The following is a 15,964-nucleotide window of genomic DNA, read 5'->3' on the forward strand; positions in this document are numbered from 1 at the left end:
CATTGCTGTACAAACAAATGCAGCAATGGATGGGTGCCTCAGTTTCCAGTTGTTTTTTAAGTGCAACCATAGTTTTTGTTCTATCCCCTGATTTTGAGAGTGCCACGTGCAGTCTCTGCATTGTTTTAACAAAGGACCATGACCTTTTTATCACTAGCAAGACATTTACCTTGTATGTATTGAGACAACGTCTAACTAAAGAGATGCACGATGTTAAACCCAGCCACATTGTTACTACCTCCTGAGGATGGAGGAAGACATGATTGCCACACTGTAAACACAAACATTCATATTACTCAAAAGTATTGTGTTGAACTAACTCACTTTTTGATAATTTGTTCTAAACACTCATTTTAATTAAATTGTTAGTAATTCCTGACGATTAAATTAATTTACTCAGTTGTCTTGAGTTTACATGTCTAAAACAAATTAAATATTTAGAACTTCTGAATTTTTTTTTTCTGGTGAAATGCTATCTATCCCTTTGGAACCTCACATTTTTATTGTTTTCCTGTTACAAAAACATTTATTGCATGCAATAGCTAATATATCCTTGTTGGCATACCGGTTAAATGTAAAATCCATCCATCCATTCATTATCATGAAGTAAATGAGGTACACTGTGTGAAGCACTTTGATTACCAAAGGTGGATGCGCTATACAAGTGTTGGCCCTTGTAACCATTTAGCGCTATAAACTCAAAATAATTAAGTTGGTGGTAGTACTGTGCACTCAGAATTGATAGCTTATTACACGTAAAGAGTTCAAGTTACGTTTACTTATCATTTCTAAGGCAACGAGTTTCCATATTTTTTATTTATTATTATTATTTTTTTTTTATAAACTGAACTCCTTGATTTAAAAAAAAAAAGAATAAATAAATAAGATAAAATAAAACACTGGTGCGACATTACCAGGTGACATCTGTGTATGGCCAAACAGATTACTTATTTTACCTAAATATCCATACGAATGGGCTGCTGAGTTGAATGGGAAACTATTGTTTCGTCATCATAGATGCTTTTTCAAAATGGCTAGAACTATTCCCTATACCAAACATTCAGACGCGTTGATGGTGGCAAAAGCACTTTGCAGGGATATCATCCCCAGATATGGCATTTCTAAGAAACGTACAATGATGGTGGTACCCGTTTTGTTGACCAAATTGTGGAGAAAATAGGAGTGATGGTGAACCATTGATCTGAGAATCTTGGTGCTTACCACCCTCGAAGTGCTGGATTGGTGGGAATAATTAATGGGACAGCAGAAAATAGACAGAGATAATGCATTAATATAACGGGATGTACTTTTCATAATAAGATGACGCTTAGACGATGTGTACACGTGAAAGACATGGCAAGTACTTTTCATGATGGAATAACGCTTAGACAACATGTACGCAAATGGGGTAGCAAGAGAAGGTTACATTTTTCTCAAACAGTAATGAGACAAAACACACACACACACACACACACACACGGAAGGAACATCTGTTGGCATTTATGGTGTACTTTCAGTAGACCAAATACCAGATGATAACACGCCACTCGACGACACAATATTGACAGACATGCAAAATAGTGAGTGAACCTTTTGGGAAAATAACGGGGTAATAGGAAATGTTGAATCATATGTAGCAAAGAAGATGTCCCATCCTTCCATAAGGCCTGTTTACGTGGGTAGCAATTAAGAGTCGTGGGCCTTGTCAAGCCTCTGATTATTGGGCTCCAGGACAGGGCCGTGAGGCTAGTTATTTTCATAACAAAATACTTCTTTCAAAGACGGGGTCGACACTCAATCTCAGGGTCACTGTGGGGGTTGGGCCTTTCAGGCCTCCTACTGCAGCTATTTTTAATTCTTGTTGGGGGTTTCTTTTGGGGGCTTATTTATCAGGTTTTGATCCTTATTTTCCTGTTGTAGTTTGTGAAGACAGTACTATGTCTCCTTCTGAGATTCCTAGAGTAAGTTCAAATGTTAACAATTATATGACACATTGAGAAATGCTTCAGGAGTTTGTGCACTTGTGTCATTGCTCTTACCTGTTACTATTTTTCCATCTACTGTAGAGGATATCCAGAGGGCAGCTCTGACGCACATTGCGCGAGACATGTTCTTTAGGAGTCGGCATAGTGCTTCTTGGAGGGATGGAGATCTGACCTATATTGATGCTATTGGCGTACCTCGAGGTGTACCAGATGAGTATAAACTGGTTGATCAGATTGCAGCTGGTTGGGAGTCCATTTTTATTTGGATCACGCTGAATAACAATGTTGACAGGATCAACTGCCTCCACTACAATGTGCAGAAACTGGGTAACTATACTGAAGCAGGATTTCTTGCTATCAAAGAACAATTGGCAGCCACCTCTCTGATGACGTTCCAGAACCGCATAGTTGACATGCTCCTGGCAGAAAAGGGTGGGGTGTGCGCCATGTTTGGCGACCGGTGTTGTACATTCATACCTAACAACACGGCCCCAGAGGGGTCCCTCACCAGGGCCATCGATGGCCTCCGCGTTCTCAACTACAAGATGAAGGAGCACTCTGGAGTGGACACGTCTCTTTGGACGGAGTGGTGGGAAAGAACATTTGGTAGATACGAGGACTTGGTTTCCTCTGTCCTGGTTTCTGTTGCTGTGTTTGCAGCTATCCTACGTTGTGTGGGTGTTGTTGTATTCCTTGTCTTAGAGCACTGCTAAACCGGTTGATCACTACAGCTATTGCACCTACGACGTCCAAATTGAACGATGTTTATCCGTTATTGCTTTATCGTACAGTTGAGAGTAATGATGACACTGATGACACTTGTTTTGATGCTCCTGTTGACATTTCACTTTCTCTTCCAGATCTCTTTCCGGGTCTTGGAGATCATGAGTAAATGACATTGACAACCTCGGGTGTAATTGCATTTGTTTTCCTGAGAGTGATTCGGTAGATTAAAGCCTTTGTGGAGGGTCTATTCGATGATATCAGGATTGTGCAAATGTAAGAGAAACAGGGGGGAATGTGATTAATGTTGTATACAATGATTCGGGTGTTGGATTTTTCAATCAGATTTTTCAGGTTTAGTTTTATATTATAGTTAGTTTTATATTATATTACAGTATATTACAGATTACAGTACATTACAGATTGTCATATTCTTTTTGAGAAGAATTCAACTGATATTTTTCCACAAATACTGTAGACCTCAAAAAGGTCCCTTGGCTGTCCATTAAATCAGTTACAAATATGACGGCCTTCTCAAACCAAATATTTTTAAAGGCTGATCTTCTATTTATTGTAATTACTCTATTGTTCCATAAAATTGACTTATGAGGAGAAAAGTTATGGGCAAGTATCATTTTCCAGAAAAAAAAGAATTTGTTTATGAAAATTAGACAACTTAATGGGGATTCTGTTAATATCAAAATCACACGTCAACACAAAATCCAAACCTCCAATCATCTTAAAGATTTTGGAATGTGGAACCACATGGAGTTGGGCTGCGACAGACAAGATTTGATCCAATTCACTCTAAAGGTACCAATCAAAGATTCAAATTCTGGAGCTTTAATACCTCCATTATTATATTCCGTGACAAGTTGGGATCTTTTAATTAATCATTTATTCCTCCACAAAAACTGAAAAATAACAGTATTACCTCTCTTAATATTTCTAGATGATATAAACAGAGAGTGACAAGGGTAAATCAGTTTGGAAATACCTTCCCCTTTCGATAGTGTAATTCTGCCAAAAATAGTAAGGTCTCGAGTCAACCAGCAACTAAGGCTAGGTACACCGCAGGCAAATGCGACCCAGATCAGATTTTTTTGCCCACATGCCACCTGTATCTGATTTTTTTATGACAGCCTGAATGGGTCAATTCCGATTTTTTTTAAATGTGACCTGGGTCACTTTCGTATGTGGTCCTAGATCGGATACGTATCCGATCTTTTCCAATGCCACCGCGGTCTGAACGGCCAGGTCGCATATATCCGACATTGACGTCATCTGGAGCCCAAAATGTGCTCCGCGTAGGCAGAGGGAAACTGCTGGCAGCAGGGGATCGAATCTGCAAAGTTGTTATGAGTAACACTATTGACTTTATATTTTACTTTAATTTAATCCCACTTGAAACATGAAGCATAAAGTGGACATTTATGGTGATCGTAGTAATTCAGCCACGGTTCAGATGGATTCATTTTTTTATGCACACTTAAGACGTGACATCATCGTTCGTGATGTCTCCATGAAATGAGATATTAAAGCCACTTGCCTCATAATTTCCCCCAAATACTGCATTTATTTCTCCCTGCAACCTAATTGCTTAACTGAATAAATGCCCCGACATGCTGGACCACATTTACTTCCGCAAGCACGTCGGGTGTGACGTCGTCTCTTCTTCTGCGCATGCGGGCCACTTTGACGACGCATGTGTTCATACAGCGCATTTATAATGTAATATGAACGCTTACCTAGCCTAAGTGACTTCTTCATATCTAATACACGGCTAGCTATATTTGTGTCTTCTCTTTTAGTGACATTTTTCAATATTGTTAATCCTAAATATTTTATTTCAGATTTCACTTCAATTTAAGCAACAGATGTGCCAGTAGTTGTATGAAGAGGGAGTAGTTCACATTTATCAATGTTTAGAGTCAATCCAGATGCTCTAGAAAATGTTGAAATGGTATTGAGAGTTTCGTCCACCGTTAATCTATTCTTTAAAATATACAAGTGTCATCTGCAAATTGACTTAAATTAAATTCTTTATCAAAAATGGTAATTCCGTGTATATTTCCAGCATTATTAATAAGTAAAGTCAATAGTTGTGTTGCCAGTATAAAAAGCTTTGGAGAAACTGGGCATCCCTGGCGAATACCACGTAACATTTTCACATCCCAAAAACGCAAAAAGTGAAGCGCTTCTTACAAAAAGGGATGTTAAATGGTATCAAAAGCCTTAAAAAAATCTAGAAAGAGTATATAACTATCAGTTCTAATATATTCACTATAATCTAACAAATCAGTAATGAGCCTCGTATGATTATGTATATGCTTCTACCCTTAATAAAAGACGATTGACATTCATCAATTACATTTGATCAGGATCCACACGTTGATTGTCGACCACAGCATATCCTTCTTTCAAAAAGGCACGTTTCCGCTGCTTCCTGGCTTCTTGAACCTGTGGCCACAGCTTAATGCGAGCTTCCCCGTCCTCCTTGGAAAAATCTTCTTTGAAACGAATGTGCATCTCCCGACACACTCTCGCCTAGTCGCCTAGATGGTACGCATCCCGAACTGAATGATGATTGCCCGCGATGTGTTTGATGAAGCCGGGGCGTTTTTCTTTCCCAGGCGGTCGACAATATCCACAGTATCACGCAGCCAATCCACGGATATTGGTAGAACTCGGGTAAGTATTCCGATGACGACTTCATGGATATTTTCTCCGTCCTTTTCAGGTAAGCCAGTCAGTCTCAAATTCCATCTCCTCTTGTATCAAGCTTGCTCTTCACATGCACTTTTCAATTTGTCTTGGAAGCTCCTCAACTTTCTTCTGTAGCATGGTAATTTCTTGCTTGTTTTCTCTTGCAGCCGTTGTTTGCTTCAATACGTTTCTCCAAGCTTTTCAATAGTTTAGTCTACCCATCCACTTTTACCGTCAGAGCGTGAATAGCATTGAGAATGGTAACACTCATATTCTCCTCCCCTTCGCAGTCATCCTTCTTCTTCATTTTAATGTCATCCTGTTTCTTCTTCGCTTTTTTAGCATTGGGACTTTTAATAGGTGTGTGATTCTGATTTATTTTGCTCCTTTTGGAACTGTTACCATCTACCTCAATGTCTTCACTGTCGCTTTGCCCGCAATCCTCGTTACCAGCAGAAGTGTAGTTGTGGTTGGATATATTTGCATACAGGTCCTCTTCTTAAGTCCCAAAAAATCTTGAATCCGGAGGTGTTTACTTGTCTGTTTTAAACGTCAAAACTATCCAAAACATAATCTTGGGTTGTCGTAAAGGAAAATGAAAATTCAAGGACTAAGCAAAAACATTTTAAGAGAGCCTGTAAAAAGCATCCACTCACTCTGCCATCTTGGATCTTCTCTTTATGATGTGCTATGCTGTCGTTGGTCAGCACGTCGTGTGTTCCTCCTTTAAACTGACTTTATTATAACATAACAAAACAGCCCTCTTCCCTACTCATCCTCAGTCGCTGAGGCAAACCAATTTAGTCACATTTCTGAGATTTAAAGCTGCCCTCTTCTTTCGAAATTCTTCTGTATACGCGTCTGCTCTGTTGCTCACTGTACACTTCTGAGTGGGATTACGCATCGGTGATCATTCTGCGCCGTCAAATGTGTCAAGTATTTTGACGCGATCAATTACAAAATGTAATTACCGCCCGTTAAGGATAGGCACTGTGCCGGACCACCTATAGCAACAATCTGCATATAACTGATGCCTAAACAGTGGAGAAAAAACAAAAACATAGTCCAAAAACTTCTGATAAACCTCAAATATACATTTTCCCTGTAAAACGAGGGTTGGCCAAAAATAGTCGCCCCCTTCCAAAATTTGCAACAATTTTTCACAGTGTCAATCTTAACTATACAAAGGTAGATGCTGTTTTTTTGTACTCTAATAATTTCTGGGGGCAGTTTTACATAGAGTAAATAAAGAAATAATTTTTATATTTTATAAAACTACATTTTACTCTGTGGAACATACATGACTAACTATCGAGTTCTGCAATCAACACACCAAACACTGAATTCAAATTAAAGTCTGTGCTGGAGGAAAATGTTTTATTTTTTCAAGAAAAACAAAAGTGCAGCAAAGACGAGGTTCCTCAGTATAAATAACACCCCCTTGTAAAAATGCACAAATGAAATACAGGAAACAGAGGACAACGGTAAAGCTGCTGAGTCACAGGTCAAAACCTAGCTTGTATCCTGGCATCTGCTCTTGCAAGTTTCAAAGAAAGAATACATTATAATAAACGTCCATAATTAAAATAACAACAAAAGCAAACTTCTGTTCATAATAAAACATTCAAATGCCTCTAAAATAATCTGCTCACTTAGAAATTCACTTAAGGTTACAGTTTCTGTATGATTTGTTTGAATTATGTTATTCTCCCTACTCTTGGGTGTTTGGCCTACAAAATACAACTGAGACATTTGGGAATATTCACAAAAAATAAAATAAAAACATGATTGGTCAACCTTACACTGCAAAAGGAAATTGATAACGCGTGTTCATTTATGACAACCAGAGTAAACTGTCATCAGTTCTTGTGTTAAGGTACTGTTGGCAAAAACATCTCTTCCTGGCTTTGACAAAAAGTGTACAGTGCTCAGCTCGCACCTTTCTCTATCAGTCCCTTCAGGCACTTTAGAACACTTCAATCCACAGTAAGGTATTTAACGCAGAAGGTGTACATCCTAGCGTGCATGTTAATTAACAACAAATAAAATCAAACATGTCTCACTGAAGTGGATTAAGGATGATATAAGGAACTAGAGAATGCAATTTCTGGAGAAATTGCGTGTGAAGGCCAAGGAAGCTGAAAAAAAACTGTGGAATGCGTTAGAATGATGTTGAATGAAGTGGAATGAGGTTGAATGAAGCTGAATGAAGTTTAATAATACTGAATGAAGTGGAATGTAGTTGAATGAAGTTGAATGATCTTGAAGATGTACAATGGCCTGGACTGAGGACATAATAAACAGAAGGGGAGGAAGAAAAGAGGAAGTAAGGAAACACTTCACTTCCGGGTCACTTGGGTCACTTGGGAAGCTTCCGGGTCACTTGGGAAGCTTCCGGGTCACTTCCAGGTCATTTGGGTCACTTCCGGTCCATTTCCGGGTCATTTGAATCACTTCCGGTCCATTTCCGGGTCATTTGGGTCACTTCCAGTCTATTTCCGGGTCATTTGAGTCACTTACAGTGCATTTCTGGATCATTTGGGTCCCTTCCGGTCCATTTCCGGGGCATTTGGGTCACTTCCGGTCCATTTCCGGGTCATTTGGGTCACTTCCGGTTGATTTTGGGTCTTCCCCCAAGATGGCCGCCGCATTGGGGAGACCTCGAGGTGAGTATCCCCAGTCTACCTAATGTCCCTGCCCAAGATGGCCGCCGCACTGGGGAGACCTCTGGGTGAGTATCCCCAGTCTAGCTAATGTGCCTGCCCAATATGGCCGCCGCACTGGGGAGACCTCGGAGTAAGTATCCCCAGTTTAGCTAATGTCCCTATCCAAGATGGCCGGCGCACTGGGGAGACCTCGGGGTGAGTATCCCCAGTCTAGCTAATGTCCCTGTCCAAGATGGCCGCCGCACTCGAGCGACATCGGGGTGAGTATCCCAGTCTAGCGAATGTGCCTGCCCAAGATGGCCGCCGCACTGGGGAGACCTCTGGGTGAGTATCCCCAGTATAGCTAATGTGCCTGCCCAAGGTGGCCGCCGTACTGGGGAGACCTCGGAGTGAGTATCCTCATTCTAGCTCATGTCCCTGTCCAAGATGGCCGCCGCACTGTGGAGACCTCGGGGTGAGTATCCCCAGTCTAGCTAATGTTCCTGCCTCAGATGGCCGCCGCACTGGGGAGACCTCGGGGTGAGTATCCCCAGTCTAGCTAATGTCCCTTCCCAAGATGGCCGCCACACTGGGGAGACCTCGGGGTGAGCATCCCCAGTCTAGCTAATGTCCCTGTCCAAGATGGCCGCCGCACTGGGGAGACCAAGGGGCAATAACACTGGCCCATTGGAAATGAATGGTGAATTTTTGTGGGTTTTTTAAGTGTGAATGAGTTGAATGTGTTGAAAGTAGGAATTTTGGGGGTGTTGAAGAGTTGAATTTGTGTAAATTGGGAAGGTGTAAATGTGAAAAGTTGAACGTTGCAATGGAAATGAATGGTGTGAATTGTTGAATTTTTGTGGGTTTTTTAAGTGTGAATGAGTTGAATGTGTGGAAAGTAGAAATTTTGGGGATGTTGAAAAGCTGAATATGAGTAGAATGACTTGAATTTGTGGAAATTGGGAAAGTGTAAATGTGAAAAGTCGAATGTTCCGATGGAAATTAATGGTTAATAGTGGAATTTTGTGGATTTTTTAAGGGTGAATGAGTTGATTGTGTGGGAAGTAGGAATTTTGGGGGTGTTGAAAATCTGAATGTGAGCTGAATGAGTTGAATGACTTGAATTTGTGGAAATTGGAATGGTATAACTGTGAAAAGTTGAATGTGCCAATGGAAATGAATGGTGAATTGTTGAATTTTTGTGAGTTTTTTAAGGGTGAATGAGTTGAATGTGTGGGAAGTAGGAATTTAAGGAGGTGTTGAAAAGCTGAATGTGAGTTGAATGAGTTGAATGACTTGAGTTAGTGGAAATTGGGAAGGTGTAAATGTGAAAAGTTGAATGTTCCAATGGAAATCAATGGTTAATAGTGGAATTTTTTTTTTTAAGGGTGAATGAGTTGAAAGTGTTGCAAGTAGGAATTTGGGGATATTGAAAAGTTGAGCTGAATGAGTTGAATGAGTTGAATTTGTGGAAATTGGAATGGTGTAAATATGAAAACTTGAATTTGCCAATGGAAATTAATGGTGAATGGTTGAATTTTTGTGGATTTTTTAAGGGTGAATGAGTTGAATGTGTGGGAAATAGGAATTTTGGGTGTTGAAAAGCTTGACCAATATGAGTTGAATGAGATGAATGTTGTGAATTTCAAATTGGAATGATGTAAATGTGAATTGTTGAATTTGGCAATGGGAATGAATGGTGGAATTTTGTGTTTTTTTTAATAGGTGAATAAGTTGAATTTTGGGGAAATAGGAATTGAGGGTGTGTTGAATAGCTGTACCAATGTGAGTTGAATGAGTTGAATCTAGTGAATTTGAAATTGGAATGGTGGAAATGGGAAATGTTTGTGCCATTGGACATGAATGTTTTTTTGGGAGGTGAAAAACTGGAAATTTGGGGGAAACCGTAAATTTTAATCGGCGAAAAAAAGGAATCCGTGCTGGCGGGAATTTCTGGAATATATTGAAGTTGTAATGGCGAGAGTCGGTTGAAAAATGTGGAAAGTAGAAGAATGCCAAAAAGTGCGAGAAACAAAATAGAAGAAGAATAAAGTTGAATGGTGTAGAATAACATATGTGTGAAGGCCTTCGCCATTCAAGAATAAAGTTGAATGGTGTAGAAAAACATATGTGTGAAGGCCTTCAACTTAATTCCACACATATGTGTGAAGGCCTTCACAATAATGATTGTCCACTGATGTATTCAGTGGTAAAAATTTAACTCCATTTTAAACGCCTAATACGTCTAACTGCTTTTCCAAACAGATGTGCAGGCCAACAATGTCTGACCAAAGCCAGGCACACAAGACAAAAAAAATGTCCCACTCACTTAATCACTAAAGTTGTTTTTGTGAATTAAAACTTTACGTTTTTATTGTTGCCATTATACAGTTAAGTAAAACCGGAATCATTTTGCAAATGGCATACAGGGTGGGGGCACACAATCTTTAGGCCAAAACAAAGAAATGTGAAAGTGATACTCCTTCCTTGTAGGAACACTTCAGCAGAAACACACAAATACCACCACCGCCACCATCAAACATGTCTTTTTTCTCCACACAGCCATGAGTCTAGCCACCTTTCAGTTCCGCAGAGCAGCCAGCCTGCAACATAAAACATAACATTAACTTCAAAGTGCAAAAAATGAAGAATTGGAAACAAACAAAAAAAAAGAAAAAACAGAAAAAGCAAAATTTAAATATGATTTAAAACCAAAAACATTATAATAACTTCATTCAAATGGCACCAGGACCATACAATTCAGAATTTTAACAAAATTAACTGAAACATACAAATCTAATATCACAGGCCAATTTTTGGGGGGGATTTTGGGATAAACTTACTGTATGTGCATGTAATCAATACCTCTGTCAAACTAAATTAATTCAGTACATTTCAAAAACCTTTGGTAAATGACTATTGTCAGGTAACACAATAAATACTCATAATAACTAGAGAATGCAATTTCTAGAGAAATTGCGTGTGAAAGCGAAGGAAGCTGAATGAAAACTGCGGAATGCGTTGGAATTAAGTTGAATGATACTGAATTAAGTTGAACGATACTGAATAAAGTTGAATGATACTGAATTAAGTGGAATGAAGTTGAATGAAATTGAATGAGAAGGAGTGAATTTAAATGAAGTAGAATTAAGTGGAATGAAGTTGAATGATACTGAATGAAGTTGAATGACCTCTGTGAAAAACTGGAATGCGATGAAATATTGAAAACTACTGAATGTAGTTGAATGAAGTTGAATGACCTCAAATGATATAGAATAGCCGGGAATGAGGAGGACATAAAAAAATCAGAAGGGAAGAAAGAAAGGAGGAAGTAAGGAAAAAATAAAAGAAGGAAGTCAGGAAAAAAAGAAGGCAAACAAGGATGGAACGGCCGGGGATCGAACCCACAACCTCTGGTTGGGAAACGACCACTCTACCACTGAGCCATGCCACCCCCAATGTGAGAACGTGATTTGAATGAGCTGGAGATTGTCAATTAGAAATTGGAATGGTGTAAATGTTGAATGTGCCATTACTGAATGTGACGGGTACTTGGGGGTCAATTCGGGGTCACTTTTGGTTCATTTCCGGGTCATTTGGGTCACTTCCGGTTCATTTGGGTCACTTCCGGTTCATTTCTGGGTCATTTGGGTCACTTCCGGTCAATTTCTGGGTCATTTGGGTCATTTCCGGGCCAGTTCCTGATCATTTGGGCCACTTCCGGCTCATTACGCGGTCAGTCTGGTCACTTCCGGTTCAGTTCCGCGTCATTTGGGTCACTTCCGGTCCATTTCCGGGTCATTTGGGTCACTTCCAGGTCAACAAAATAGCCCCTACTGTAAATACACAAAACATTTGCAGTTTAAACTTTGAATTCAATATGTATTAAATTTCAAGTTTTCTTGCTTTTGGACTAGTCGACTAGTCGCAAATAAAATTTTAAACTAGTCTGCAAATTAGTCGAAATTCCCATCCCTAAACACAACGCCATACCTTTTCACATAACCTCTGCCACATTTAACTTCAAAAGGTCCAAAATAGTCTATCCCTACATTTATGAAAGAGGGATTGTCCATTTCCCCCGCGACCCTTGTGAGGAGAAGCGGTACAGATAATGGATGGATGGATGGATTGTCCATTTCAAGTCTATCTCTCGGCAGATTTGCCATTTTCTGTTCACCAGGTTTAACTGACAACCTTTTACATGTGACACATTTTGACAAGACTTTCCTTAGAGCTGCATCATCTTTTGGAATGCAATATGTTTCTCTCATCTTGGATAACATTACATTCCTACCATTATGACCTGTTTGCTTGTGAATATGTCTGAGAATCAAAGACAGACACACAGTGGTTTTGATGGAGTATTACAGGATGTTTCACATTGTACGGCAAAGCAGATTTATCCAACCTTCCACTCACCCTTAAGACACCATCGTCCAACACAGGATCTAGTTTCACAATATGACTAGTCTTCTGACTTTTTGACCCATTTGTAGGGTTAAGATTTCATCTTTGTAACTTTGATTGACACAATTTGACAATTTCCATCTCTGCATTTTCCAGTTCTGTGACTGTTAAGTAACCTTCATCTCTGTTTGACCTTTGCACTTTATTTCCCTTTTTCTTTTGATTATCACTGCCTGACAAATCTTTGCGCTCATGTACCAGTTTTAAGAGAAACTGTTTGAATCTCAATATCCAGGCAATAGCCTTTTTCAATCTGTACCAATCTGAGTAGTAACAAATGAGTTGACTAATTGGATCATCTTTGCACAGTATCAACATTAACACTCATGACCTTGACTTCTGCGTCATTTTGAATGTCCATTGATATTGCTGGTGACACTGGCCAAGACTTGGAGTCATTCTTGAGAAAGTCCGGTCCTTGAATCCAGGATTTGTTTGAGAGGAACTCGCTTGGTTTCATTCCTCTAGATGCATAGTCAGCCAGGTTCAACACTGAGCTTACATACCTCCACTGACTGACCATGGAGTGATCCCTGATAAGTGATACCATATTCGCCACAAAAGTCTTAAATCTGGCACTGTCATTTGCAAGGTATCCCAGCACCGTGGTACTGTCTGACCAGAATATGGATTCCTTCAATGTCATTTTTAGCTTGTTTCTCATAATTTTGTCCATTTTCACAGCTACAGCAGCCGCTGCAAGCTCCAATCGAGGAATGGTAGTTTGTTTCAAAGGTGATACTTGTGATTTGCTTATTACAAATGAGCAATGGGCTTCACCTCTTTCATTTGTGACACGAAAGTATGCATCCACACCGTATCCTTTCTCACTCGCAGTTGGGCAGACGTGACGTTTCCAAATCCAACTGGTTTAAAACATCTGTCCACTGTGAATCCTTTAGTTTCTCAAATTCTGACAACCACTGCTGTGACTTCTTAATCAGGTTCTTTGGGAATATCCTCATCCCACAAGAATTTCTTTCCACACAGGTCCTGCAAAATGATTTTTGTTGGAAGAATTACTGGGGACAAAAATACTAAACAGTCATAAATTGAACTCACAAACGACAAAATTCCTTGTCTAGTTTGTGTCATTGTTTTTTCACTGGTTTTGACTTTCAGAGAGTCTGTTTCAATACATCAATTTACTCCTAAAACTCGTTCATCTGGAAGTTCGTCATGACAGAGATCTAATGCCTTAACCTCTGATGCTCATTCAGTTTCAGGAATTGAGGTCAGGACAATTTTGCTGTTACTATTCCATTTTGTAAGATGAAAACCTCCACTTGCACACAGTTTAGTTAACTCCTTCACCATAGCGCAGACCCCACTTTCACTCGTGACTGACAAGACAATCATGTACATTAAAGTTATTCTGCACTGCACTAATGGCCATCTGTGACTTCTTGTGAGTGGCATCCTCAGCTGTTTTCTTCAAGGCAAAGTTGGCATAACTCGGTGAGGATGTTGCACCGAACAAATGCACAGTCATTTTGAACTCCTGCAGTGGTTCATACAGATTTTGTTCATGCCACCAGAGAAAGTGTAGCATATCTGTATCCTCTGGCGGAACCTTCACTTGGTGGTACATTGCTTCTATATCTGACATCAAGGCAATGTGGTCGTGTCTGAACCGGGTTAAAACGCCAACTAAAGAATTAGTCAAATCAGGTCCTTGTAAAAGTTCTTTGTTCAATGACTTGCCTTGGAATGAAACCGCACAGTCAAAAAGACAACACAGAGTTTTCCTTTCTGTGGGTGATATACCCCATGGTGAGGTATATACCATAATCTCCCATCATCACGTTTCAATTGTTCATTTGGCACCGGTACACCATATTTTTTGTCAATGAGGTCTGACATGAATGCTGTGTACTCTTTGTGAAAGTCTATGTTTTTCAGCATTTTCCTTTTGTGACTTTCTGCTCTCTGAACAACTAGCTCACGGTTGTTGGGTAGTTTGACAGACTGATCTTTAAGAAGGAGGCCTATGCAATAATGACCTTCAACCTTCTTAACAGTGTTCTTGACAGAGTCTAAGAAGCGTACATCTCGTGTCGCTCTTCATAAACCTTTTCTGGAAAATCATGGTTAAACTGTTTCACACACAGTGTTTCAATTTCTGACAGTGATATGCAGTTCACAGAAGCACTGTGTTCATTTTCCAAGTCCATTCTATCAAAAGGGCCATTGACAACCCACCCTAGAATTGTACGGACTGCATAGGGACCATCATCTACGCAGTGAATGATTTCCCAAGGTTCCATTGCTTTGTGAGCGTTTGATCCTATTAAAAGTCCAACATCAGCATCTATATCTGGCAGTTCAACTTTGTGCAGATGAGGCCACTTCTCCAAAACTGCCTGTCTTGGGATGCTCTCTTTTGAAACTGGAATGTCTTTGTGCGTGTATGCGTCAGGTAAATCAATGTACATTTTTCTTTTACAGTACTTACATTGTTTCAGGCTTAGAAGTAACTTGGCTCAACCTTTTTCTGGCCCATCGTGCGGAGAAGGAATCGGGTCTTCTTTCCTTCAATGCCAAGTTGTCTCATGAGTTTCTCTGAGCAGAATGTTGCGTCGCTGCCATTGTCCAAAAATGCGTATTACTTTGCCGTTTTTCTTAAGATTCACATGAACTGGCACAATAGCCAAAACTCTCCTGCCATTACCGCCCCCAGTGGCAGTCCTTACAGTCCTTGCTCAAATGACCTTGAGTCAAGCATGAAAAGCAAAGTCCTTTTCCCTTAAGGAACTCTGCTTTCCTTTTGAAGCAGTTGTCTTATGTTCTTACAGTCTGCAAGTGAGTGGCTTTTCTCACAATATGCACACGGGCTTTTAAACGCATCAACTGTCTGCTTTAGTGACTTTATTATTATTTGCGGGCTTTCCTTTTGTTGCAGGTGCCACACTGGTGGCAAATGCACTGCCCTTTTCTTTAAACGTCTTGTTTGGTTTTGAGTGTTGCTTGCCCTTGTTATTAACATCTTTAATGTCACCAAAAATCGGATCGGAAGCTTAGCTTGTCTGTTTACAAATCGGACTAAATCTGAAAACCTAGCTCTTCCACCAGAGTTTTCCTGAATGTCAAAAGCAAAGACCCTCCACATTTCTCTCATTTTATAAGGTAACTTGGAAACTATGACCTTGAGATTTGTTGGATTGTCTAGTTCCTCAAGATGGTTAATGTCCTGCATTGCGTTGTTGCAACCAATCAGAAATAGAGATTAACTATGCAAAGCTTTGACATCATCTGCCTTCACCTGAAGCCAATCAACAACCTTGTTCAAGTAAGCTGTTGCGATTTTGATCTCATTACCATAATGATAGTAGAAGAGTTTCATTGCCTCATGATAGCCTTTTTGAGGGCTCATGTGTTGGCAACTTCTGACCAAGTCTCTAGGTTTATCCCTTGTGCACTGCTCAAGATAATACA

The 15,964-nt window shown here is 39.9% G+C and overlaps 1 protein-coding gene across 1 annotated transcript in view; it reads right to left on the bottom strand.

Annotated features, from left to right (window-relative positions):
• Window positions 1-6,764: 6,764 nt before the first annotated feature.
• chmp1a (charged multivesicular body protein 1A) overlaps window positions 6,765-15,964 on the bottom strand; it is a 54,765-nt gene continuing 45,565 nt past the window's right edge. The window contains exon 7 of the mRNA XM_086028254.1: window positions 6,765-10,662. Coding sequence (XP_085884380.1) covers window positions 10,641-10,662 — 22 coding nt within the window. The 3' untranslated portion in view covers window positions 6,765-10,640. The remainder of the gene's footprint in view (window positions 10,663-15,964) is intronic.

Source organism: Filicampus tigris, chromosome 4, assembly GCF_054856515.1.
Source record: "Filicampus tigris isolate MCC_2025a chromosome 4, RoL_Ftig_1.0, whole genome shotgun sequence".
In the NCBI taxonomy this organism is placed as follows: domain Eukaryota; kingdom Metazoa; phylum Chordata; class Actinopteri; order Syngnathiformes; family Syngnathidae; genus Filicampus; species Filicampus tigris.